The sequence below is a fragment of the Schistocerca piceifrons genome, chromosome 4, assembly GCF_021461385.2.
Source record: "Schistocerca piceifrons isolate TAMUIC-IGC-003096 chromosome 4, iqSchPice1.1, whole genome shotgun sequence".
Taxonomy (NCBI): domain Eukaryota; kingdom Metazoa; phylum Arthropoda; class Insecta; order Orthoptera; family Acrididae; genus Schistocerca; species Schistocerca piceifrons.
Genome location: NC_060141.1, coordinates 823522650 through 823549354, shown reverse-complemented (window position 1 = coordinate 823549354; position 26705 = coordinate 823522650). Strand labels below are relative to the sequence as shown.

Here is a 26705-nt window from a genome sequence, read left to right as displayed (position 1 = left end):
TAGGATTCTGAGGCAGGTTGTTTTACTACTGACACGACGAGTGCTCTCAAAACCGGTTACGGGTATTTCAGCTTCGGTGGTTCTTAGTGGCCAACTGACGCTACCGATAAATATCCGTAGGAGAATGCCTCAAGAAAGCCCGCTGTCAGTGACTTTATTTGTATTGTCTCTGGAGCCCCTACTTCGGATGCTAGCATCCCAGCTGAAAGGTTGGACGCTTCGCTCTTCGTGCATACGCGGATGCCGTGATGGTTTTACTCCGCATTTCTGCGCAGATACCGTGACTGAAGGCTGTAATCGATGATCATTCTCGGGGTTCAGGAGCACTACTTAAAGAAGGTAAATGCAGGCTTCTTACTTTGCAAGGTTTTGATGACGCCGTTGTTCCATGGGCTACTGAGTGGATCGGCATGCGTCTCTCGGTTTCATGATTGATCGTTGTCCACCCAAAATAGCGACCTCAACTGGAAGTCTGTTACGTAAAAAATTCAGGGAGCGATACTAGAACATGAAAGGTGTTCTCTTACTCCGCTCCAGAAAGTCCGAATACTGGACACATAAGTCTTATGCTAAGCTTATAACGTGGCCCAAGTTTATCCGATTCCCTGGGTGATGACGAAGAAACTACAGCAATTTTCTGGTCGTTTCTTATGGAAGAGACATATCTTTAGCTTACGATATGAGGTGGTCATGAAGCCTCATTCCTTTGGGGGGTTGAGTCTGGCTGACATACGAAGGAAGACACAGATTCTATATGTGCGACGCACCGTTTTGATGATGACTCAGGAAACTCACACATTCACGTCTCGTTTATTTCTGTGTGTCCTTCCTGCTGGTCTTGAACCCCCTGTTGATGTTGGTCGCATTAATTATAAGTTAAAACACATTCGTGACTTCCTATCTTGCGATGAGCTATTTAGGGGCTGACTTTTTATGGAGACCCGTTTTCACCATGAAGTCCCTACAGAATCTTTGTAAATCAGCCACTTCCCCGAACCTCGTTGAAAGAGGATAGCCGCAAACAAATTGGAGGACAGTTTGGTGCAATACCAGTCCTCCGAATTTGCCGATGCGCTTCGCGTCCTCTTGTTATAAGGTAGCAAATAACTTGATTCCAACGAACGTGCGACTTTTCCGTATTGGGCTTAGCGACACGGATTTATGAAGTCGTTGTACATTTATAGATACGACAAGAGATCGCTTTACTTATGGAGGTCATATGGCAAATTGGTCTTGGATTAGGGCGCAGTTGGCATTCCTTAATCGATCTTCTGAGGCTTAATACACTACGGACACAATATTCCGCCCAGATTCTTCCTTCTTACATCGGTCGAAAACCCATATCGTTATCTGGTTGCTGGGACACTTTGTTCATTATGTTGTCGAAGACGAGTGGGAAGATCACATAAGATTCATGCAGTACATGATTATGGCCCTTTGGACATGCTTGTGGATGCCTCGATATCGAGACCTCTTCGCCAACATGAATCTTGTTTTCCTCCGGCAAGGTGTTGGTTAATTTCATTCTTCTGATGAGAGGTGTTTTCTTTGTTATGTATGTTTCCCAGCTGAATTGCTTCGGCTTGTTCTCTCCTAATATACCATCTCGTTTTGTTTTGTGTGACTCAATATCGCCTTGGTTCTATTGCAAAATGCGTATAGATGAAGTATATACGAGGGTTGGAACTTAAATAGTGGCAACTACTTATTCACAATCGATACACAAGAGTTATTGTTACTGTCCTTCAAAGTAGTCACCAGCATTGTGTAGAACCCGTTGCCAGCGATGCGGAAGGCGTAGTATACCGTTCGCAGAGCCTGTTCTATTGATGGTTTGAATGGACCGATCTACTGCCTGTTGAATTTCTGGAGCAGTTCTGAAGCGAATGCCACGAAGTGGTTCCTTTATATTCGGAATCAAATCAAAGTCACTAGGACTGAAGTCCGGGGAGTATGATGGATGGTACAGCACTTTCCACTCTCACCAACCAAACAGAACAGCCGCAGCCTGCGCTGTATGCGCCAGTAGTGGAGCTATGATTGTACGGGTGCATTTGTTAGTGCGAGTTACCTACATAAGGGACAGGTATGCACTCAAGGGCAAACCTATTGCTCTTCTTTCATTGACAGGTACTTAATCTACTGTTCTCCTCTGCTTGATCACGAAAGCTATCCAACGGATACTAAGTATTATAGTCCGCAACAGCGTTAATGGCCTGTCGCTGTGCCGCGCAGCTTCCAAGGAGTGCTGCGTTGTCAACTGGGCGCTGGGCGAATTGACGGCAGCTATGCTATGGACAGCTGCTTTAGCTGATGTTTCACTTGTCTCGCTACTGCCAGGTTCATGGTCCTCTACTCCCCATTCAGTGATAAATTTACTAAATGTACCTAATAACTGCGACATATACATAAAAGAATGGACTGTCTATTCAATCTTTCCCAGTCATAACTACATCATGAAATAGTTATACATACTCTCTCACTGCAGAATGGATTCTATAATAAATTGCACATTATAGAAAGATTATCCCCTCGGTTCCTCTTGCTTTATAAATAAAAAGACGAAAGAATCAAACCTAAAATACCCTCCCCAATCCCTAGAGCGAACAGCATTTTCATCTACGTTATATCGTAGACAGAATAAAGAGAGAAGTAAAATAAACAAATTTGTTTGAATGGCCATTATCTGGAGCAAGTATATAAATAATCGTTTTTTGAAGTAAACGCCTTTTCTAGCTGCAATCTGTTTTATTAATCCAGACGCATTTCACATTTTATTTTAAGGCATTATCGGTGGATATCATCTGAAATAGTACACTGTGGCTATATGCCGTCATTGTAGATTTAAGAACAGTTCACGCCCTAATTTTTGCATATAATCGTAAGTAACAATTTATTTATGCAAAGATAAGGGCGTAAACTGTTTTAAAACCTACATGACGGCATATAATAGCTACAGTGTACTACATCAGATGATATCCAACGACGATGCCTTAAAATAAAATTTTAAACACGTCTGGATTAATAAAACAGATTGCAGCATGAAAAAGCGTTTAATTTAAAGAAAAAAAACGAAGTAAAATAAAATTGTCATTACAGAATAGATATTCCACTGAACTACTTTCTACGGCACAGACAGCTAGAGAAAAAAGCAAATGTTCATGATAATTAGAGAGTAAGTTTACATTCCATTCACATACCTTTTTACTCAGAGCTTTCATTGTCGTTGCCTTCGGAACTGGAGTCGCTGGATGTGAGAGCTAGACTGACGATCAACGAATCCATTATTTCGTCTCTGACAGCTTCCTTCTGGTAATCTTCTTCTTGCGGTTTGTCAGTGTGACGAACACAAGCATCCCAATCAGCAACGGTGATTTTCTCTATTGCTCCATGGGTGAGTCGTTAGGTGTCGGCTATTTTAAATGTAGTATTTTTGTCTGCCACGTATTTCTTCATCTGTGCCCTCACCAGTTCAATGGGGTTATAATAGCAATGATAAGGAGGTACTCGTATCACTCTGTATCCATGTTGCTTAGCTATAGAGTCAATTTCGTAGTTTTTAACGCTGGTCTTTGACATCTTCACCAGTTCCAAAAGCTCTGCTCTTGTTTGTGTTTCCCTATGCGTTACATTATTATTTCGCAACCAAGAAACAATATCACTTTTCCTTGTGCTCGTAGTGGGAGGCCTGTTGAGAACAACAGAGTGATAGCTTCCATTGTCCATAACAATGACAGAGTCTGGATGCAAATAAGGCAACAGCTGATTCTGAAACCATTCTTGAAATGTTTTTCCATTCATTTCGGTATGGTAGTCAGATGTAGCTTTTGATTTTGATTTGAAAATAAGTTTACTTTCAGGCACAAACCCGGTAGCAGCAGAACCAGCGTGGCATATTATAAGACGCCCGCCTTTTCCCACTGGAACTTTCAAACCGCCTTGTCCATCTGTTGGTTGCCAAATAAATTTCCGAGTATGATTTTTATTTACCCAAGTCTCATCCAAGTAATAGACAGCTGACGTTCCTTTTGATCTGATGTCATGCATTTTTCTTAGAAACGTAATCCTAGCAGGAGCAATATCATTACGCTCCATTAAAAATTAGCGCCCATCATTGGACTTAACATATTTAAATCCGATGTTCTTCAACATTCTTTGCATTGATCTTGCACTTCCATCAAATCCAGTAGCTTCGTGCATACCAGTGCACAATTTCGCTGCTGTGGGGAACTCGCCTCTTTCATAAAATTCGAAAACCTTGCGACGTAACACATTTTGATCGAAGTCGTCGATTCCTGTTACCCTCTTTGGAATGCTATGTTTCTTCCCTGGAGACCGAAACACCACATTGCCAACTGCCTGCTGTGACAGCTTCGCCTCCTGTATAACTCGCCTGACAGTTCGTACACCAGTATCGCCACAGGCCGCTGCAGTGCGTTCCCGCACCTTGGCAACCTCGCAGATCGGCTCGCCTGAAACCGCCTCACGCTTGAAGAAAGAGTATGCTCTAAAAATAAGGTCTCTTGTCTGTTTGTAAAATACTTGACGACGTTTAGGTGTTTCAGCCATTAGGACAAAACTCAGAGAAGACCCTGTATACAACAGAAATTGGCCAACCGCACTTTTCCGCACGTAATACACGGTAGAACTCTGAAATATGATGGTACTTCAGACAGCACGAGGCGCGGAAACCGAATGAGCGCTCATTGGCCAGCTGCGCAGCTGTCTACTGCGCATCGTCGGCCGAGAGGCCATCAACGCTGTCGTTAAGTATAGTTCACTATTTGGCATGTATATACACAGACATACAGAAAACAGAGCGAGCGCTCTCGAAATGTGCAGGTGACTGGATACTGTCAAGTACAGTGCTATATTACGCCTACTGATCAGTGCATTTGGGCTAGATGTCGGCAGCTGTGCTACATTTACAAGCAATTTTAGAACACAGAACGAGAGATTATGTCATGATCGCATGGATAAATCGATAGAATTGCGAAAAATGATGAGGGAATAGGTATAAATTGACCGAATATACACTGAAAGAAGTAGAGCTAAGTTCGTTCTACCCCACATTCCATTGTTGCCAGATGTATCCAAGATGGCGGCGATGACGTCATCCAAGCTGGCGCCATGTATGCTTGGCAACAACACATGATGTCATCCAAGATAGCGGATTTTGGCAGGAAGTTTGAATTTTGCTGGTAAGATGGGTCAATTGGGGTACCTCCACTAACCTAACCCTCCAGAAAAAAACTGGCAGGAAATTTAAATTCCAGCAGGATAATGCTTCACACCACGAAAATGGTGGGAAAATAGACCAATTGGGATACGTCCACCTACGTAACCCCAAACCACTAAAAAGTGGCGGCAAGTTCAAATCGCAACAGGATAATGCACCACACTGCTCTTATCTCTACTAAGCAAAGAAAATCGCAGGAAAATAGCTCACTTGGCCTACCTCCACTAACCTAAGTCACCCTACCACCACCTCTTCCTACGAACTGGCACCAACGTTTAATTTTTGCTATAAACAAAATTCAATTCCCATATGTCTACTAAGCTAACAGAAATGGCGTGAAAGAAAAGACACTTTTACTAACCTCAGTCACTAGACTGCCACCACCTCCTAAGGGTTCGTGGGAAAAGGACTTGGACATAAGACTTTATTTAAACAATTCCATGCAGGTGTGTTCACCACAAGGTCAGGACTCCAACTGACTTAGTACACATCGCCATCACCAGAGGGCGCTCTCATCTGTGACATAATCCAAGATGGCGATACCCAGTGTATTCACGAAGAGGTCTGGACTCCAACTCACTTAGTACATATCGTTGCCACCAGCGAGCGCCACCGTGACGTCATCCGAGATGGTGGATTTTGGCGGGAAGATTGTACACTTGGCCTACCTCCACTAACCTAACCCCCTCCCCAAGAAAAATGGTGGGAAGTTCAAATTCCATCATGATAATGGCTGCAAAACCGTACTTTATTATTATTCATTATCATTTATTATTATTATTTATTATTGTTGTCCTACCTCCACTAGAAAATTGCGCCAAATTCCAATTCCAACACCATAATGTCACGAAAACTGTACTTCTATTTATTATTATTATCATTTATTATTTATTCAAGATGTCCTAATTTGGCGGAAGAAAGCCATTTGTGTTACATTCATAACAAAAATCTTCAGAAGATCAAATTCCAACACAATGATCGATCACACATACGAAATAGTTCACATCCTACGAACTTTGCCCGTCACTTATCTTTTTTCACTGCTAACCTATCAAAATCGCGTCAAATAATAAACTGCACTTATACCAACGTAATTCACATCCTCTGATATTGCAGGGAAAATGGACTGAAGTCTTTATTTCAAGCAGTACTGTCATCACTTGTTCTCCAACAGACTCAGTACACGTCTTTGAGATCACACCAGCATCCACGAGGTCTAGGGCCCAGCTGAATTAGATGAAATCGTCGCCACCCCTGCCACCGCCGCCGGCCCATGAGTGAGAAGGTGCCACTCGGTCTGTGCGGGTTCAGTGGCGTAAACATGTTTTGCTCGTTCGAACCTGCTGATTCTGACGTCACAATGGCAGGTTGTCCGTTCAACACGTGTAATCATCCCTCCCACATGTTTCGCGCCAAAACTGTTCGCCTGAGAGTGGAATCTTCCCCAGTGTCACACAACTGCCAGTCCACCACGTGGTTTGCTCCACGAAGAACGATCTCGCAAAGTTAACTGACACAAGGTCGTCTGCTCTCTATCACGCGCATGTGCATTATAACTGGACACACGCCGCTCCGCCGCCCTGCAGGCGTCCGACCACTTACGTCACACACCCTCGGCTGCCACCTCCATACACGCGGTGGACATAATCTTCCGTAAATATGCTAACACCCACAATGCGCATCTAACCCGAGTACTTAATTCCATTTCAATTTTAATCATATTCAATAATTCAATTTACAATTTCATATAGGTATGAAAAGGTGTTCAACTACCTACTTTCAACTGCTTTTCAAGGACCAGACCGCCACCTCTTCCTAGGAACTCCCGCCAAGTTTGAATTCTGGCAGTAAAGGAAGGTCACTTGCGCTTTCGCTACCAACCAAAGAAAATTGTGCGTAAAGAAAGGACACTTGTACTAATCTCAGCCACCCGACCGCCACTTCCTCCAAGGATCAGGCGCCTAGTGTGAAATCTGCCAGTAACCAAAGCTCACTTGCGTTTTCGCTACCAATGTAAGAAAAATTGCTGCAAACGAAGCTCACCACCACCACTAACATAAATCGCCAGACCGCCACCTCTTCCTAGGGGTGGGTGGTAAAAGGACTCAGCCCGCACTAGGCTGATGGAAGGAGGAAGGAGTGTATTTATTTGCGAGCAATTTATTTAGTGATGGAGTGTATGTATCACGGAACACATGCTCTGACATGCCCCACAGCATACAGACAGGCAAACTACTCCCACATAACTAATAAATAAAATTCTACACACACTCTTCCTAATTGTAAACCGTCAAAAATAACACATTGCACAGTCTATAGACATGCGAACCACTTACAAACAATGCACAGCATTTACCTCCATATGCCCAAACAACTCCTAAATTCTCAAAATAATAATCTATGTAAAAGACTCCGCTTGCTAAGCGTCAACTGTCGAAATCATACCTTTATTTAAACAATTGGACGGTACACCATCACCAAGTGTATTCGCCGCTGAGTCCATAACCCAACTGACGTAGGTCATACTGATGCCACTAGAGGACGCTCTAGTGACGCAAGTACCGTAATCTAACATGGTGCTACCTAGTGGGTCCACCACGAGCTCCAGACCCCAACTGTCTTACTACATTGCCTTGCCATCAGAGGACGCCACAGTGACACCAGCTGATGACGGAAGTACAGTTATCCATGATGGCGGTAAACAGTGTGTTCTCCATGAGGTCTACAACGCTGTCGTCCGTTTCGTGATGTAAATCAAGATCGTGAGGGAAAATGACTCAGCCTGCTCTGGGCTGCTGGGGGGAGTAAAGAAGGAGTTCACTCTACTTAGTTTCAAACATTTTTTTAGTGATCGAATTTATCCATCACACTGATACAAATCATCCACCCTAATGTGCTTGGCGTCACAATACACAGTCTGCAGACACGCAAGCCACTCCTAATTTCAGTACACAATAGCAAACTGCTCCTAAATAATGGAAAATAACGCATGGCACAGCCTACAGGGCTGCTCGCAAAATAATGCAACACATGCACACAAGCACCCACCACCACACCTCCTCCCCCGTGAAGTCACACGCCTGACAGCCCTCAAACGGCGCACTGGTCCCTTCTCAGCTTCCACAAACGTGAGGTGGCGACAGCCGCATTCATACTCCACGCCCATGAAATTCCTATCCAAATACGTGTTCACCCCGACACAGCTCCTGCCGCGACAAGCCAGGTACGCGCGCTCTGCCGCACTTGCCAGCCACCGCCACCAAACACCGGTGAAAGTTGCATTCCTCTATACAGTCACTGTTATACTGTCATAGCACTCCAAATCGCGTTCACGCCAGTCTCATATTCGAGGCATCTCCAGGCGCCACCTGTCCTCACCATTGGATGCAGAACAGCACAGAGCGTGTTGACACGCACTTAACCGCAAGCACCCCCTCCCTCCCCCACATGACCGATGCAACACCACCAAGTGCACGCACATATTTACAAGCTCTTCTAATAACCTTCCCATAAAAAGAGCCAAGTCGACCTCTATGGAGTTGTACAGTGTCCCAGAAATAGTCAACGACCGCTTTCTTCATGCCTCAGCTTGTATGCACGGAAATTCTCACCCTAACAGAAACTGTTTACCAAAATATCGCCTAATCCAGTCTTCCTCCCGGACATAACGTGATAGCTTTCCTGCTCTCAAAATACGCAAATGTTCTCACCGCTCCTATATCCCACCACAATCAATTCGAGCATTCTCATGTGCTCTTCTCGAATTTACCAGTCGAATTACTTATGCCGGAGGTATCGAAGAACAATCCACCTTTTCTTTCTCTGACTTCCAGCGGTTATTTTGCAAAGATTGCTAAATTGCACAGACAGTTCCCTCAATCTATACACCCCCAACCTGTTCATTCTTTCTACAGACGCTACACTCAGAGGTAATAAACTATTTTACACTGATCACCATTTTGCACCGACAACTAAACATGGGAAATTTGTCTACAAGTCATCAAATACATACTACACTAGCAAGAATATTGGAGTGTCAAACCGATCTCCAACCAGGGAATATATCACCGCGTACCATCTCGATCTAGTAAACATGCAATTCATATCCCCAACCATACCAAATCGCCCCCTTTACATCAGCGAACTGAAGTCACTCTCAGAACTGACGTTCAAAAACATGCTCATTTCCCCCTTGGCAAGCCGCCTGCTGTGGCCGAGCGGTTCTAGGCGCTTCAGTCCGGAACCGCGCTGCTGCTACGGTCGCAGGTTCGAATCCTGCCTCGGGCATGGATGTGTGTGATGTCCTTAGGTTAGTTAGGTTTAAGTAGTTCTAAGTCTAGGGGACTGATGACCTCAATGTTAAGTCCTACAGTGATTACAGCCATTTGAACCCCCTTGGCTTAAACGCTCTTTCCGCTTTCTTGCTCGCATTTCTACAGTCATCTCCAGACTAGTCGATTACAAGAACACCCGTATTTTCGCCATAATTTTATACAATTTTCGCAGTACTTCTCGGGATCAAGAACACAGCACTAGCCACCCGATCGCTAACGCACCATAATGCGCAGGTTATAGACTGTAAATTATTTCTCCAGAAACACCAAACTTTAGCGAGGTGCAGCGTGCTGTAAACCACTGACTAACTAGAAACAAGTAGAGTAAACTGATATTCGCGCTTTCGAATACCGAAGTCGGTCATCTAACAGATTGCACATGATCAATATTGTTTACAAACCAACTATGGTCATTCCCACGTCTAGAGAGCAGGCAAATGTGTGTCCAACATTCCCTCAACTAAATATAGGCATCAAATGTGCAGAAGCAGTCGACCGAACAATTTACATGGGAGGGAATAACGCTCCACTGCAAACGCACCATCTTCTCAAAGTTACACCTGATCACGAAAGCATCCTAGCACATACTTAATTCGCTATTCGGTCGTCTAGAACATGGTAAAGTTAACTACCATAAATTCCTACACTCCAACAGGCCTCTGCATTCAAAAGACCGCTACAATTAACGTGGGAACGCGAATCAATACCACCACAGACTTTGCATACACGGACACATTATAGAAAACGCCTCACATATTTCTTCTATCATTATACATACAATTTTTTTTTTTTTTTTTTATTGTGGCTATGGCCTCCCGGCGGGTAGACCGTTTGCCTGGTGCAAGTCTTTCAAGTTGACTCCACTTCGGCGGCTTGCGCGTCGATGGGGATAAAATGGTGATGATTAGGACAACACAACACCCTGAGCGGAGAAAATCTCCGACGCAGCCGGAAATCGAACCCGGGACCTTAGGATTGACCACTCAGCTACCGGGGCCGGACAGACTTACAATTAACTCTTACGATCTTGGTCTCAACTGAACGGTATTCGACAATGAGCGCAGTATTCGAAATACACTCTGTTGAAGACTGTGGCTCTGGAAATACCTGTACCTTCCTTGGCACTAGACATACTCTTCCCTTCGCTATGACAGTACCCCAGGTCAAATCCATAGCCTTCCTACAACAGCATATAGACATTTTCTTTACACAAACAGATATACTTTATGAACCTGATCCTCAAATGCGGACATATCACACATCTGTCCGATGGATTTGCCGGCCGGTGTGGCCGTGCGGTTCTAGGTGCTACAGTCTGGAGCCGAGCGACCGCTACGGTCGCTGGTTCGAATCCTGCCTCGGGCATAGATGTGTGTGATGTCCTTAGGTTTAATTAGTCCTAAGTTATCGGCGACTGATGACCTCAGAAGTTAAGTCGCATAATGCTTAGAGCAATTTGAACCAGCCCGATGAATTTTGAAAGTCATTCGGCTAAGGAACGCAGTATGTGACGGGTATTTGCAACTCCCTCACGACGATAGATCTTTATCCAATGTGTGTAACGTATTCAGTCTCGATACCATGTCAGATGTTCCGTTATATATCCATTGAGTTAAAGGCGATGACTCATTGAGAAGGATCACAGCCACAAGTGAATCATATCCGGAAACAAGTCACGTTCTCGAACCTATCTGCTACAGTAAAAATCCAAACATGGTCTTAGTCAGTCCCTACACATCTTGCAACTGCTCCCATTTATACCGCTTTGCACATGTGATCATACCATTTTATGGCGGGACTGAGCAAAGTCGGACAAAGCCATATCCACCACCTTCTGCAGCCCATCTAGAAACAGAGCGAACTGAGTTAGTGCGACATGACCGTGTTTTGACCATTCGGCGGAAATGCGCGCATTGTTGTGCGTTCTCAAACTAGATACAAGTACTACAGATCCACGTCCAATCAAATCTATAAGCCCAACATCCTATCATCGTTATTCTCTCCCCCCCCCCCCCCCAGCAGACAAAAATTAACAACTATAGAAGCTCAAATAACTTCATCCGATATACACTCCTGGAAATTGAAATAAGAACACCGTGAATTCATTGTCCCAGGAAGGGGAAACTTTATTGACACATTCCTGGGGTCAGATACATCACATGATCACAATGACAGAACCACAGGCACATAGATACAGGCAACAGAGCATGCACAATGTCGGCACTAGTACAGTGTATATCCACCTTTCACAGCAATGCAGGCTGCTATTCTCCCATGGAGACGATCGTAGAGATGCTGGATGTAGTCCTGTGGAACGGCTTGCCATGCCATTTCCACCTGGCGCCTCAGTTGGACCAGCGTTCGTGCTGGACGTGCAGACCGCGTGAGACGTCGCTTCATCCAGTCCCAAACATGCTCAATGGGGGACAGATCCGGAGATCTTGCTGGCCAGGGTAGTTGACTTACACCTTCTTGAGCACGTTGGGTGGCACGGGATACGTGCGGACGTGCATTGTCCTGTTGGAACAGCAAGTTCCCTTGCCGGTGTAGGAATGGTAGAACGATGGGTTCGATGACGGTTTGGATGTACCGTGCACTATTCAGTGTCCCCTCGACGATCACCAGTGGTGTACGGCCAGTGTAGGAGATCGCTCTCCACACCATGATGCCGGGTGTTGGCCCTGTGTGCTTCGGTCGTATGCAGTCCTGATTGTGGCGCTCACCTGCACGGCGCCAAACACGCATACGACCATCATTGGCACCAAGGCAGAAGCGACTCTCATCGCTGAAGACGACACGTCTCCATTCGTCCCTCCATCCACGCCTGTTGCGACACCACTGGAGGCAGGCTGCACGATATTGGGGCGTGAGCGGAAGACGGCCTAACGGTGTGCGGGACCGTAGCCCAGCTTCATGGAGACGGTTGCGAATGGTCCTCGCCGATACCCCAAGAGCAACAGTGTCCCTAATTTGCTGGGAAGTGGCGGTGCGGTCCCCTACGGCACTGCGTAGGGTCCTACGGTCTTGGCGTGCATCCGTGCGTCGCTGCGGTCCGGTCCCAGGTCGACGGGCACGTGCACCTTCCGCCGACCACTGGCGACAACATCGATGTACTGTGGAGACCTCACGCCCCACGTGTTGAGCAATTCGGCGGTACGTCCACCCGGCCTCCCGCATGCCCACTATACGCCCTCGCTCAAAGTCCGTCAACTGCACATACGGTTCACGTCCACGCTGTCGCGGCATGCTACCAGTGTTAAAGACTGCGATGGAGCTCCGTATGCCACGGCAAACTGGCTGACACTGACGGCGGCGGTGCACAAATGCTGCGCAGCTAGCGCCATTCGACGGCCAACACCGCGGTTCCTGGTGTGTCCGCTGTGCCGTGCGTGTGATCATTGCTTGTACAGCCCTCTCGCAGTGTCCGGAGCAAGTATGGTGGGTCAGAGACACCGGTGTCAATGTGTTCTTTTTTCCATTTCCAGGAGTGTAGAACTTACATACACGCCATTACTGGCGCGTTGACGCAAAGCTGCGTTGGGGGTCCAGCGTGGAGAGAGAGACAGAGACAGAGAGAGGGGGATAGACACACAGAGAGAGAGAGAGAGAGAGAGAGAGAGATTTCTCAATGCTTCCCAGAATATCACAGTGTGCAGCCCGCCAGGCATTCCTAACGGCACACTTCACCCCTCACTGAACCTACCCCTCAAACTGCTGCTGCTACTGCTTCCTGTGTCGAACAAACCTATTAAATACACACTTATTGATACACTGCAGAGGGTAGTTTAAAGTTTCATCACATCCACTCTAGGAGAATAATCGTATCCCACGTAATATACTGTACATTGCAAGAAACGCCAACTGTGGCCCTGTTTAATTGTTTGGAACACTGTTTTCTAACGCGCTTTGTGCACTGCAAAACATTTCTTTTTTCTGCCACGACTTCGAGCTCTATGTCAGATTCTAAACTTGCATTAAGACGCTCTGATCCACGACCTCTCACAGGAAACTAGACATCATACTATGTAAATCATATTCTTACCGGGGATAGCATAACACTGAATTATTTTTAAGTAAATCACGCTTACAACATTAGGAAAATAGAAGAGATTGGCAGCGTTGTGGAGAGTTTCCAAACTACTGTGCGAAATTCTTCCATGACATCTAAATTTAAGTTCATATGTCGCCGTGACAGAACAGATGATGGTTCGGCGTTCCATTTCGAGTTATTCGTAATTTTGCACTCATGTACGCGATCGCTGTTTGGCTGCCAGCAACCCCCAGAAGTTGTCTCACACCCACAAAACGTCTCCCCCAACTCAAATAAGCTATGTCACTCAATTATTATGTAGTAACCGATGCGCAGATGTGATGGAGAAGCCACCTTCAGTGCACCGTAATATTATGCAACAGATTTGATAGTTCGCTGCCCGGCATCAGCCGAGCCGTCTAGGGCGCTGCAGTCATGGACTGTGCGTCTGGTCCCGGCGGAGGTTCGAGTCCTCCCTCGAGCCTGGGTGTGTGTGTTTGTCCTTAGGATAATTTAGGTTAAGTAGTGTGTAAGCTTAGGGACTGATGACCTTAGCAGTTAAGTCCCACCAGATTTCACACACATTTGAACATTTTTTGGAACTTGATAGTTTGAAGAATTTTACACTAGGTTCAGCATCAGCCATTGATGTGGCAGTATGGCCCCCAATTTCAGTATCACAGCTAAACCGCCCCTTTTACATCACTTTGCGAGTATGATTGCGAATATGGGTAGATTATTGTGCAGTACGTCCATTCATTGTTAATTCTCGAACACAAACATGATCAAAGTACTTCAGACAACGCTCTACAAATTTGTAACACTTCGAGCATAGTGTTTAATTTACGAATTATCTCTCAGCGTATGGGAGTCACAGAGCATTCTCCCCGTCTTAGGATAAAAGACCAACCTCACACAGTCATTGACCAACACACCCTGCAGCACCGTTAATCTCCATGGGATCAGAAGAAGAGCGCTACACTACACGTCTCGTGAATTAATATAGCTCTCCAAGTCCCAACCATCCAAGTGCACGAGATTTCTCGAGATATTACCATGTCGAAGAACTTAGCACTCCTTATCGATGTATAGTAACAGATTTCAAAGTGCGGTAATGTAATAGCATACAGTTAAGAAGAACAAGAAAAGACTTATTTTTATACTCGATGGAGTTCGAGACGAATTGAGTTGGATACATTTTTACCTAAATCAACGAAGCTATCAACTCTGAATTATTGTTCTAGAGTCTAGGATCTATACTTGGAGGGCACTGTTAAGATAGAGAACATAAACACACACACTCCTAAGACTACTATGTTCTGCACTTAAAAACTGGCTATAGTGTTAGATCGAAACCCTTTCCCACCTATCAGACATACATCCTTCTTCACAGTTTCTCTAAGCTGAACTATCTTATCGAATGGTAAATATTTTGCGGAGACGTATAGTCTCTACTGTTCACATCCAATCACAGTTAATAAATTATACAATGCCTGCATAAGGCCTACATAAAATGATACTTACTAGTCGGGGATACATCTGATAAGGAGACAGATAAACGCAAAGCAGCAGCGTTCGACATGTGAAAATTACAAGTCATTCCGTCACTAACTCTCTAAACAGCGCATCAGTTGGGCAGTGCCTACAGAGGGGTTGCAGCGCATCACAAGCTCTTACCGCTAAGTTAGTTATGACCCTGAAGTCTTGATTTTACACCCGGGATGCGACAGGGGTGATCGCATAAATGAAAGCTCCTTTAGAGGAGTGTGTCAAGTTTCTTCACACATGAGATGGAAATCCTCTGATGACCGACAGGTTTACCGTTAACGATCGCAAGTAGACAGTGCTTTAAAATACATACAGAACACGTAGCTGTATACTAGTAGAACGCAGGCTATGTCACGTGACTGATGCATCCGGAATCACTGGTACCTCAATAGACATACAGTATAATGCAGCCTCAATGGGAAAAAAATTGACTGCTGCCTCCCTTATTCCCTTCATTTCGATGTCCACGTTTCCTGGGATTCCTCCTGTTGCAGTATACTGGGTCCAGTATACTAATTGTTCTATGCGAACCAGAAGATAGCAAAGTACTTCCTTAGGTTCACCACATTAGGCTCTATATTCGGTCAATATATACCTATTCCCTGGTCACTTTTCGCAATTCTGTCGATTTCAGGTCAGATCTGTATATGCGATTATGACATAACATCTCGTTCTGTGTTCTAAAACTGATTGTAAATGCAGCACAAATGCCACCACCTAGTCCAAATGCATTGATCAGGAGGTGTAATACAGCACTGCACTCAACTGTATCCAGTCACCTCCGCATTCGGAGAGCGTTTGCTCTGCTACCTTCCAGGTACCGACCCTAGACTCTAGAACAATACTTTAAAGTTGATAGCTTGGTTGATTTACGTAAAAATGCGTCGAACTCCATCGGTCTGGAGCTCCATCAAGCATAAAAATCATTTGTTCCTTGTTCTTCTTAACCGCCTGGTATTACATCACGACACTTTGAAATCTGTTACTATACATCAATAAGGAGTGCTAAGCTCCTCGACATGGCCGCATCTCGAGAAATCTCGTGCCCTTGGAAGGGTTAGGACTCGGAAAGGTCCCTTCACTCACGAGACGTCAAGTGTAGCAGTCTTCTTCTGATTGGTTGTAGATTAATTCGGTAACAGTGCTGCAGGGCGGGTTGGTCAATGACAGTGTGAGGAGGGTTTATTTGGTTGAGAGAAGATATAGTGTTTGAAGACACATTTGCCAGTTCCCTAGACATGAGAAATAATTTAGTTGACCTTGTAAATTATGGGGATGATTTGGAATCTACTACATCACTGACATCCGTATACGAGAGTGGTGATACCAGTTTCCTCTATTTGTTTCTAGTTGCCAAGTAAATGTCTTTCTGGACGTGACAAGTTTCTAGTTAGTCAGTGTTTTACAGCACACCCCACCTTGCATAAGTTTCGGGTTTGTAGAGAACTAATTTCCAGTCTATATTTTGGGAATGATGTTGCCCTAGCGATCGGTAGAATGCTGTCTAGTGCTGGATATCGAGAAGTACAGCGAAAATGGTATAATATTATCGTGAACCATACGAAAAAAATACTTGTGTTCCTGTAGACCCCGAGTCTGGAGATAAGAGTAGAAAAGTTAGCATGCAAGTAAACAGGTTCCTTGCAGAAACATTAACGTGTTTGTGCCGACGGGAAACGAATCCGAATTTGTAGAACAGTTCTGAGAGCGACTTCGGTCCACTGTGGGTGTTCTGGTCAGGAATATATATACAGTACTGCCCGTATTCACGGTATATGTAAGAATGGTGTAAAAGGGATGATATTGTTTAGCACAGGATACGAATTGTATGTTTACTACAACGGCACGGTATGCGGTGGTATATTGCTGGGCTGGAGAGTGGTTTCACGCACTAATATTCAAGCTCCTGTCCTCGGTGGGAGAGCAGGGTAAACGAGTAAGAGTCTTTCCAAATTTGTCAATATATATGGTTGTCTGAAAGATTTTATTGCCAGTGCAATATGGCGATCTGTGTAAAATAGCTGCTGGAAGTCTCATCTGCAGAAAGAAAGAAAAGGTGGATGGTGCGTCGATACCATCGGCATCAGTAATTCACTGGGTAAATTCGATAAGAGCCAATCATAATGCTAGATTTATTCACATCCTTTGTGCTGGGATAAAGGAGCCTCTACATAGCGGATGGAGTGTTTGTGCGTGTTGAAAGCAGGAAGGTTAACACGCGATGGATAGGTTACCACTTCAGGTCCGCGAGGAAGACTGCATTCGATGTTATTCTGCGCTATTTTCGTAAACAGGTTCTCTTAGGACAAGAATTTCCATGCATACATGGTGAGACCTCAATTTTTTTATACTGTTTCCGCGAGGTCGACTGGATTCTTATTTCTACATAGTCATGTGACATCAGTATAAGATTTAGATCCTTGTTAGATGTGCTTGCGAGCGTTTGTAGCTACACGCACGCACTTCGCGGCGTTGCTTAGTCACTTTGAACAGTTAAGCACGGTTAGACACGTCTCTCATGTTGCGCGAGGAACAATGCAGCCTGTGCTAATCTGGGAAGCACTGGAAATCTCTCTCAGTGCTGGATCTTATCACAGCTAGGCGTCATCGCGCATGGGACCAGTGTGAGCGCGCCTTGGATTTCTGTGACGTCAGTATAACACTCGAAGAACTCTAACTGTATACAGGAAAACAGACCTAACTTTCACCTGCAGCTGTGTGAGAACAATGGCTCGCACTGGCTTGCGTCCGGCGGTGGCTCGCGGCGTTGGCGGCGGCTGTGGTGGTGGTGGCAGCTAAATCGGGTGTCGAGTGGTGGAATATGTTTTTTATTAGCAATCTTTTGTATAAGCTATATTCCATCGATTTCACCGAACAATCGGATGCTTCGAATTAAGAAAAACCACCCCCTACATGTGAATAACACCAGTTTAATTAATTTGCATAGATTTTTATATTAATGTGGTATTGGCGGTATAGTAGTTAATGGGAGGGAGCGCGTGGTTGGATGACATGGAGCAGAACAGCAGGTTAAGTGAAGAACACTAGGTAAATTTGCATAATTTTTATGTAAAACGCAGTACAAAAGTTTAAGGAGGTGTGTGGCAATGAAGAATGCGCCAAAAATGGCGTTCAAAAGCATGTGAAATTCTAAAAGTGTACCAGAAAATGGTGGGAGGACTTAACTAATTACTTAATTTAGTATCAATGGCGGTAGAATATTTTAAGGAAATGGGGGTGACATGGAAAACCACTTAACAGAACAATAGGTTAAGTGCCAACAAAGGCCCAAAAATTAGGTTAAGACACCCAGGGTACAATGATGAACATTAGGTAATGCATCATGTTTCCTCCATGTAATTACTTTTTAAAAGACGTACATGTTTCCAGACTGCAGGTAATGATGATCAAGTGAAATTCAACCCCCACAAACTTATTTTTTTTTTTTTTAAATAAACAATATACACTTGAATTTCTTGTTATGAGATCCTTCCTCTCCACCAATTTCTATATATTCCATACAATGCCTTGAATCCCCTAAATTGTTTAAATAAACAATAGTGCACACAATGTCTAAAATTTTTAAAGAATATTCCATACACTACAATCGAATACCCTCCAAATGATCGATCGACTGAGAAGAGGTGGCGGTTGGATGAGTTAGGATAGTGGAAGTGCCCTTTTTTCCCACCATTGTCTTAGGGTTGCATGTCCTGACGGAATTTGAACTTCCCACCAGGGGGGTGTGGCACTTTCACACCAGAGAGGTCAATTAATTGACCAATTTAATGAAGTAGTCAATGTGACCTAAATTATCTCCCCACCATTTTCTTAGGTTAGTAGAGGTTGCATTACCCTGATGGAATTTGAACTTCCCACCAGGGGAGCATGGTCGAGGGCATGGAACTTTCCCACCAGAAGTGTTAACTAACTGATCAAATCAATTAAGTTGTCAATCAAATTGATAAGAGTGAGAGGGGGACCTATTCCAATAACAGACCTGAATGTGTACCTGTAGCAGTGAGGGGGGAGGGGTTGGGGAGGGGGAGGGGGTGGGGGGATAATAGGTTAAGTGTCTGTCACTTAAAAGGAAATTGGGATGACATAGAAAAGCACTTACAGAACAGTAGGTTAACTCATACCTGAAAGTGTACCTGTAACAGCGATGGGTGAGGGGTTTCCCGAGAGGGGGGGGGGAAGTGTGAGGGGGGGACAATGGGTTAAGTGCTGTGACATGGAAAACCACTTAGCAGAACAATAGGCTAAGGACCTGTCAAACAAAGGAGAACAATATGTTAAATACCTGTCAGTCAAAGGAGAATAATAGGTTTGCCCCTGAGTGCATACCTGCCCCTGATGTAGGCAACCCGCACTAACGAAAGACCGTGCGAGGTGGCGCAGTGGTTAGCACACTGGACTCGCATTCGGGAGGACGACGGTTCAATCCTGTCTCCGGCCATCCTGATTTAGGTTTTCCGTGATTTCCCTAAATCGTTTCAGGCAAATGCCGGGATGATTCCTTTGAAAGGGCACGGCCGATTTCCTTCCCAATCCTTCCCTAACCCGAGCTTGCGCTCCGTCTCTAATGACCTCGTTGTCGACAGGACGTTAAACACTAAAACCATCACCACCACTAACAAAATGCACCTGTACAGACGTAGCCCCACTACTTGCACCTGCACGTTGTCATGCAAAATGTTGGGTGGGTTGTGCAGAACATGTCGCCGCTTCTTTCGCAAAACTGGTCGCAGGTGACACTCCTCGGATGTATATATGTATATATATATATGATAACTAAAAATTTTAAGAAACTAAATAAAATTAAAAAACTGCATTAAAATTCCTTACACGTATCATGAGAGCTTGGTGGTAGAGAGGTACTGATCACGTACAGAACACTGTGGTTCTGAATGCTAATGGGTGATTTCCCATTCTTTATTTTTAAATTTTTATCGAAATTACTTTGATTACAACGTTTGTTCATTTACATTGCTTGAATGTAATTTTTTATTTCTATTTCTTTGTGATATAATTTTAATTATCATATGAACTCTCCAATTTGCTCGATTGTTACTTCACATCATTCTTTTTTCGTTTGTGAACTTTGTTCACATGATATTGATTATTTTTATGTATTAACGTCGTTGTAACATTTCATGTTTTCGTACACATTACTGTAGGCATTATTGCTATTCGTTATTGTGGTTGAATTTCATTTTTACTTATAATTCCTTCTTTCTTTCTCCATATTCGTTTTTTTTCAGAATACAACAATAATTTACGTATTAAATGTTTCTAACCTAATCTATAACACTATTACCATCCAAAATATCCACATTTCGTAGTGGTAAGTACATTTTTGTCACTACTGCATATTTGGTGCAAACAGATTATTTCGTATTTTGGTCTTTACCCGATCGACCACGAATTTCGTATGTTCCACTACTATGACAGACGATTAAAAATAATGGTGACCATTTGCACAAAGATTCCAATAGGTAAAATAATGATAGGAAAGAAAAATTGAAGACAAATGAGACGTTACTACGACGATCTACATGACGTTACAAAGAGGTAGAAATAGAAACATTGCATTAAATCAATTAATCAGATGCAAATAATGATCAAATTCATTTACATAACGAATTACAAATAAAAATTTCAAATGATTTTAGGATATTCGACCTTTTGCACTTTACGAATGTCCATTAACCACTACGCTAACCCACCACTTTGTCCAGTATTCGCATTTTTAAAGCCGTATTCTATTCTAAGAACAAAATTACACGACTGTTACAAAAACTAGTAAACTGGAACACCATAAACTTTTCCTTGACTGCCATTTGTCTCGAGCTGCAGTGCATCTGGTTAGAGCACGTGGTTCCATTTGTCTTAAGATAAGTGCATCACAAGATAAGTGCATGGATCTATGAGGTCATCGCGGAACAGTGAAAAATGGTTCAAATGGCTCTGAGCACTATGGGATTATGGGACATCTGAGGTCATCGGTCCCTTAGAAGTTAGAACTACTTAAACCTACCTAACCTAAGGACATAACACACATCCATGCCCGAGGCAGGATTCGAACCTGCGACCGTAGAGGTCGCGCAGTTCCAGACGGAAGCGCCTAGAACCGCTCGGTCACACCAGCCGGCGAGGAACAGTGAGAAACTAAGTTTTCAGTAGGGTCAAAGTGAAAATATCGCTGTGGTTTCTCCACGAAATCACTTACGCAGAAAGCGTTAAACCGACATCCATGTGCTTTGATAAGAGCCAGAAGGCGTCACACGATGAATGTCTAAAATAGAAACATGCAACAGTGCTTTTTTGATAAAGTGAAATAAAACCAAATTTTGGCTGGTTGCTTGGAATTGTTCCAAAATACCTGTTGACGTAACATACAATTCTTGTAAGATAATTTAAGGAAGTTAACAATGAAGACACAGTTCCAATTTTCAGATGATGCATGAAACGTTATGTATTATGTCAATCAGAAAGTAATGGCTACTTTCTTTTCACTTTACATGAAAAGTAAATGCGATTTAAATGTCAACCACAACATTGACGATTAATTTGTCACGTTTGAGTAAAATCTCCACCTTTATGCACAGTTTCTTTTCCACCATGAAACTCGAGCATGTAAACTTGTGCGGTAAGAATCGTGGCCCAGCTTCCTCAGCCGCTGGTGCTCCAAAGTGATGCCTCCGATGAGCTTCATTTGGTGGACCGAAGAGACGGAGAGACGGACGCGGTGTGGTGCAGTTCCTCGTTATTCCGGTCGGTCGGCATTTTCGGTATCCGGCACGCAAAAATCTTGCAGTAGCCGAGTTTCTCAGTAACGACCATCGCAACGCACTTACTGCCGACGCAACTCGTCTGCTGTGTTACCCAGCGGTCGCCGCGGACGATTTTGTCGACGCGCTACGTGTTGTGTGGCGTCACTGCAGCAGCTGGCCGGCCGCTGTGCGTGGCATCGGCCAACTGCGTGCGCCTTTCAGCTTCTCTACAGCAACGAAACCCTTGTCTGGCGTCCAACGGCGCATTTCCTTACACCTTCTTCAGCTTTTCATGAATGCGTTTCGGCGTTCAGCAGCAAGGAATTCAATTACAGAACATCAACATACGGACATCAATGTCGACCATTTCCGAAAGTTATATAGTTCTGCCATCTGTTGATGTAGGCTTCCGTAAACAGACATCTTGTGAAGCGCAACTCGCTCTGTTTTTCCGCGAGATCCATAGTGCTGTTGACAACGGTGCTCAGGTTGACGTCATGTTCCTTGACTTCAGGAAGGCATTTAACTCAATCCTGCACTGCCGTTTAGCGAAAAAAATACAGGTTTGCAGAGTGTCGGACCAGATTTGAGACTAGGTACAAGAGTTCTTTGCAGAAAGAACTCTACACCTCGCTCCTAATGGAACAAAATCGACGTACGTAAAGGTAATTTCTGTAGTACCCAACGTATGTAAATGATTTAGTAAAAAGCGTCGGAAGCTCTTTAAGAGCGATCGCAGATGATGTGGTTCTCTATATGAAAGTAGCAACACGAGAAGACAGAGCCGATTTGCAGGATGACCTGCAGAGGATTGATGAATGGTGCATGTGGTGTCACCGCCAGACACCACACTTGCTAGGTGGTAGCCTTTAAATCGGCCGCGGTCCGTTAGTATACGTCGCACCCGCGTGTCGCCACTATCAGTGATTGCAGATCGAGCGCCGCCACACGGCAGGTCTAGAGAGACTTCCTAGCACTCGCCCCAGTTGTACAACCGACTTTGCTAGCGATGGTTCACTGACAAAATACGTTCTCATTTGCCGAGACGATAGTTAGCGTAGCCTTCAGCTACGTCATTTGCTACGACCTAGCAAGGCGCCATTACCAATTACTATTGATACTGAATCATGTACCGTCAAGAGCGACGTTCTTCATTAACGAATTAAAGTTAAGTACTCCACCAGCTACGTCCGTTTTTCTAAATTCTAATTTCCTTGTCCTGTTCCAGACCTCACGCCAGCCTGCGTGAGCTAAAACGCGTGCCTTTAGGCTTCCTCCAGTAACGGTGTTGGCTCTCCTGCCAACCCACAACAGTGCAGGTTCTGACAATTTACCCCGAGCGTAAATAAATGTAACATATGGAGTGTACACAGGAAAAGAAATCCGACACTGTATAGCTACATTATTGATGTCAAACTACTGGAAACAGTATCTACCGTAAAATGTCTAGGAGCGAAATTAAACGAAATGACCACTTAAAATAAATAGTCCGAAAAGAGTATGCCAAACTGAGGTTCATTGGAAGAATTTTAACGAATTGTAACTCATCCACGAAGCAACTGGCTTATAAGACGCTTGTCCGACCGATTCTTGAGTGTTGTTCATCAGTGTGGGACCCTCACCAGTTTGGACTGATAGGTAGGACAGTGAAGATCCAACGAAGAACGGCGCGTTTCGTCACGGGTTCGTTTAGTCGGCCCTACAGAGGTGCTTCACAGACTCCAGTGGCAGACTTCAAAGCAGATGCGTTGTGCATATCAGAGAGGTTTACTGTTGAAATTTCCAGTGAGCACTTTCCGGGAAAAGTCTGATGCCGTATTACTTCCTCCCATATACATCTCACGAAATGACCACGATGAAAAATTCCGAGAACATAAGGGTAATACAACGGCTTACTAGCAATCATTCTTCCACGTCCAAACGAAGTGGAACAGTGAAGAGGGGATACGTTGATGCTACCAAAAGGATCCTCCACCGCGCTGCATTCGGTTGCTTGCGAAGTGTGTTGTAGATGTAGAGGACGCAGTTACTGGAATGAGCTGTAGAAGGTTTAGGGAGGTGTGGCAAGTTCAAAGTTCTTACTGCTTATTTAAGTATAGCTGTACGATTTGTGTGGTTGCAGGTAACGGGACGTTCGAGAGACACCTGGGCCGCAACCTGCCGATGCTGATCTGGTGGTACGGGGGCCAGCCCGTGCGGACGCCCTACTACCAGCTCAGCTACGCGCTCATCTGCTACTGGTTCATGCTCATCTACCTGTCCACCAGCACGCTGGACGCCTTCTACGTGACGCTCATCATATACCTGTCGTCGCAGCTCAAGATGCTCAACGCAGCACTGGCTGACACCGTCCAGCTGCCCGGGCGCGGTGAAGCGGCTACCGTAGGCGACCGGCGTTCCGCGGCCTCTGTAACACGGCACGGGGACTACCGGAGGCTCGTCCAGTGCGTCCTCTTCCACCAGGAGATCATCAAGCTGCGTAACGCAACGCTCTGTCTACAGCCTAGCCAAAGTAAAACTGTCCTAGAAGAATATTTCGTGCACCTGAAAATAGACAACCCAGCTTACATCGCCTGCATCTGTATGTTGGGTTGCCTATCTCAAGGCGCTTGAAATATTTTCCTGGGCCAGTTTTATTTTTCCCATCCTGTATAACTGTTGGTAATAGGGGAACTCGTGCTTAAGATTTTCGATGTCCCTTCTTAATTGTGGTGGTTAATCTGAATATTTATATACATTCAAGCGTGTGGAAAATGACATTGGTTCAAAGTCAGCTAAGGTTCTGGGGAAATCGATTACAAAATTATCAAAAAGAGAGGTTCTTTTGAAGTAAAATGTGGCAAAGGATGAAATCAGGTGATCCGACATCTGTCGAAGATGTGGCCACAGCACTGCAGGAGGGGTTGACCAGCTGTGTGCAAACGTGCAGCACGTGGGGAATTGCCCAAACGTTGGACAGTCCCGCGACCACAGTCCGTAAAATGCTACGAATCAGCCTGCACTGCTGTCCATGCAAACTCATCCGTGTTGAGGGGTAGCATCCTGCTGACTTGCCAGCAGGACAAACTACGACTCCGGAATTTCTTGCTCTCGTGGATGTGGATAATGAATGGCCGCAGCACATTCTGTAGACAGATAAAACCCATTTTCGTTTCGCTACGGTTGCAGGTTCGGTTCCAATCCTACCTCGGACATGGATGTGCGTGATGTCCTTAGGTTAGTTAGGTTCAAGTAGTTCTAAGTTCTAGGGCACTAATGACCTCGGAAGTTAAGTCCCATAGTCCTCAGAGCCATTTGAACCAACCCATTTTCTTTTCCAAGGACACACAGTATGCAGAATTACGGAATATTGGCAATAGAAAATCCGCACGCACACCAATTGTTACCACATCATTCTGAAAAAGCAAGTGTGTGGTGCAAGTTAACGGTATCGTTCATGGCAGGATGTGTTTTTCGAGATGAGCCCTGCGGGTCTTGTTACCTGTACGGTCACTAACAGTTTTTTGCACATCAGCGTCACTCCAGCTTCTTGACAGCTTGCATGTTTTTATGCAGATGGCGCTCATCCGCACATTGCACAACCAGCGATGCGGCTGCTGCAGAAGCATTTCGGAAATGTATGAACTGTCAGCGCTCATTTCCCTACAGCCTGCCCGTCCACATCACCTGATCTTAATCCATGTGACTTCTGGCTATGGTGCTATCTGAAAGATGCTGCGTTCAGTGCTCCAATTACGAACGTAGCTGAAGTGAAGGAAAGAACAGCGCAATGCATTCCGAACGTGAACTCTGAGGCACTCCATTCTTTTGTGGAACATGATGTTCCCCGATTTCAACTTGCGGTAGAAAACTGTGGGCAGATTATTGAATATGTCTTGCACCAGTCTCACGACAATTAGGAACAGATGTCAGTTTGCTTTTTATGTGGTTTTTGGCCCCAGCACAATTAAAAACCGAAGTCATTTTCCTTTTGATGCAATTTTTAGCCCCAGGACAATTAAAAGCAGACATCATTTTGCATTTGTTTTTACGCAACTTTTGGCCTTACAAGAATTCGAAACCGATTTTTCCCACCCGGTTTGGTAGGACCTTGTCTTGGTCGATGGGCTTACCGAACAAACAGTGCAGCAAGTGTCGATTGCTGAACCTGTGCGTCATGCGCATTCAAGAGCATGGCTGGTGCAATATGCAACTCAAACCATAGCCCCAGTACTGCAGTTCTTCTGCCATTTGTACCTGATCCGATTTACTGTAAGACGCTGGCAGAGACGTCTATTGATAAAATTTACGTTTTTTTTGTTCCATGACGTTGCCCTCCGGCGTCAATAATACATTGTTCAAATTTGTGAGCAGTGGTTCTCTTCCTACGCGTTTTGAAACTGGAACTTTAATTATGGGCACCATATTCTATTCCTGGTACACATGTTCTATGAATTTCACAGTGTAATGATTTTTATTGTTTATTTATACTACCTAATTCCTTCGAAAGTAAAAGAGTCACAGTTACAAGGCTTGTAGAAAATACGTTGTAGTACCAACCATTTTCCTTTCATTGATAATATGGGTTGTTGTTGTTGTGGCCTTCAGTCCTGAGACTGGTTTGATGCAGCTCTCCATGCTACTCTATCCTGTGCAAGCTTCTTCATCTCCCAGTACCTACTGCAGCCTACATCCTTCTGAATCTGCTTAGTGTATTCATCTCTTGGTCTCCCTATACGATTTTTACCCTCCACGCTGCCCTCCAATACTAAATTGGTGATTCCTCGATGTCTCAGAAC

The 26705-nt window shown here is 44.6% G+C and overlaps 1 protein-coding gene across 1 annotated transcript in view; it reads left to right on the top strand.

Annotated features, from left to right (window-relative positions):
• LOC124796224 (odorant receptor Or2-like) overlaps positions 1–26705 on the top strand; it is a 196622-nt gene that overhangs the window by 94670 nt on the left and 75247 nt on the right. The window contains exon 4 of the mRNA XM_047260316.1: positions 24050–24401. Within this exon, the coding sequence (XP_047116272.1) occupies positions 24050–24401 (352 nt within the window). The remainder of the gene's footprint in view (positions 1–24049; positions 24402–26705) is intronic.